The 2,272-nt window shown below is 40.1% G+C and overlaps 1 protein-coding gene across 1 annotated transcript; it reads left to right on the forward strand.

The window, feature by feature from the left end:
* The first annotated feature begins 1,386 nt into the window (after positions 1 to 1,386).
* Positions 1,387 to 1,995, forward strand: LOC112195390 (NDR1/HIN1-like protein 10). The gene has a single exon (XM_024335812.2). It carries the CDS (start codon positions 1,387 to 1,389, stop codon positions 1,993 to 1,995), a length of 609 nt encoding a protein of 202 aa, XP_024191580.1.
* Positions 1,996 to 2,272: the final 277 nt, after the last annotated feature.

The raw sequence follows: 2,272 nt of genomic DNA on the forward strand, positions 1-2,272 counted from the left end.
CTCGTAATAAACCGTTCCTTGATTAAAAGTATTCAGCAAATTGTCAAACTTCGAGTTATGTAAAATATGGTTAGACCATGCATATGATAAAATGCAATCACAGCTGCTGCAAACGCTGCTTCTATCTCATCTTTCCATACCCAAGAACCCAAATTTACTTACTATCACAGTTTAATCCACTGCGAGTCAGCTACGCCACCAACAACACATACTGTACTACAACCTTAGCAACGAAATCCCTTCACCCTCCACTTTAGATTGCTACCAATGCTTCCTTACAAGTCAACGAGTTGGAAACTACGAGGAACTACGTTCTTCAATAACATAGGAAGTTCCTCCTCTATTCAGCTTTGACATGGACCTTTTTGTCACGGCCATTTCTGCCAAAATGCTATTCCCCAAGTCTTAATTGGATGTGCAGGCTAGCCAACATAACACAACCATGCGGATAATTCGTATACCTCATAACCAAAGAATGCCGAGTGCAGAAGTGCTACATCACTGCAGAACCTGAAGCCGCGAGCAAAATCTGTTTTGCTTTTTCTTGGTAACCGCATTGTCCGAGTGTTGATTACTTGGGTCTGTAGTCTTGCAGTTTTACATGCTTAAACCAGTAAGAAACAGTTGCCGGGTCAAAGTATTAAGAGTATTGTCAAACGTTTTTCAGATATTTACACTGGAATATATACAAATTCCAAAAGCACATTGTCAAACAACCTTGCTGTTCTAAGAACTCCTTTGAAGCAAACTTGGTTATGTTAGTCAGAATATGCAGGTTCCTTGCTCCTTCTCACACCATATAGACAAGAATGTTTTCTCCAAGTTTCTTTGATCATAATATTTAAACTGCAAGCTACCTCTGCCGCTGCAAACTCTTCTTATCCTGAAAACTCGAGTTGTGAAAAGTTATATTAAAGGGGAAAAAAACCGTGCGTATAAATGCTTACAGGTTCGAAACTATCAGGAACAACCCTTCTTTCTATAGGTAATGTTGACCGGGTTAACGATCCCAAAGAAAAAGTACGCAACAGAATTGACAGAAATGGTTCATCAGAGTAGGTCCCAATCCAAATCGGAGCTCATAAAAAAGAACATGGCATCCCAACTCTGTACTGTAATTTTAAACAGCCAAGCAATTCCTTGAAGAAGGTACTTTGGAAATTCCACCTCACCCAAAAAAGTACTTTGGAAGTTCCCCATAGGGTTGAACTTGTCGGCATGGCCATTCTCTGCCAATTGCTAATTGCCAAACTGAAACGGAATATGCATACAAATTCTAACAATCATGTTGCTCAACATTCTATCTTTTAATCTTATTCAAATAGAAAGAGCCAATACCTACCCTGCATTATATACCTTCCCATTTTGTAGACTTCGTTCTCAGCCATGACTGGAAGGCGTGCCTGCATCGACTGCAGCTTCTGCCTATTCTGCAACACCATCCTCTGCTTCACCCTAGTCTTCTCCATAGTGTGGTTCATCTTCCTTCCCCAAGAGCCCAAATTCAGCATCACTAATGCCTCTCTAACCAATTTCGACTTCATCGGGACCACCAGAACTCTCCACTACAACCTTGAGCTCAACATTACCATCAGAAATCCCAAGAAGGTTGACATATACTACAATAGCATCCAAGTCATCGCTAAATATAAAAAAAAGGAGTTTGCCATGCTGACTGTAGATTCCACACCATTTTACCAAGGCCACAAGAACACAACCATTTTGGATCATGTGGTACTTGAAGGGCAGCAATCAGTGGAGTTTGGGGAGCCAGAGGTTTCCAAATTTAAGGCAGAGACTGCTGCTGGGTTTTACAGTATCGATGTGCAACTTGTTCTTCAAGTAAAGCTCGGGTATGACATGTTCAAGACAAGGTATTACCAGCAGTCAGGCGGCAAGATCGATTGCAAGCTGAAGGTTCCTTTGAGACATGCTAGACGTTTCAAAACTACAAAGTGTGGAAATGTATACATTATTTCAGATCCTGTTTTCTGACCAAGACATTTTGTCAGGAAATCAAACTCAGCCTAAAACGAGATAACTTAGATACTCAACTCCCGTAAAACTCAACTTTTTATATCTATTTGTGTTGCATTCATAATATAAACACTTCAATACATATGCCATACTCCAGAAATTGTATTTCCCTATTTGGTGATTTATCAGACAATATCTTCCTTCATAAAATAAGTCTTGCTCAAAAATAAAGAGACGTAAACTGGTGACAACCACAAACAGGTTCACCAAAGGAACACAAGTCAAGGTAAAGGGA

Source organism: Rosa chinensis, chromosome 3 (genome assembly GCF_002994745.2).
Source record: "Rosa chinensis cultivar Old Blush chromosome 3, RchiOBHm-V2, whole genome shotgun sequence".
NCBI classification, from domain to species: domain Eukaryota; kingdom Viridiplantae; phylum Streptophyta; class Magnoliopsida; order Rosales; family Rosaceae; genus Rosa; species Rosa chinensis.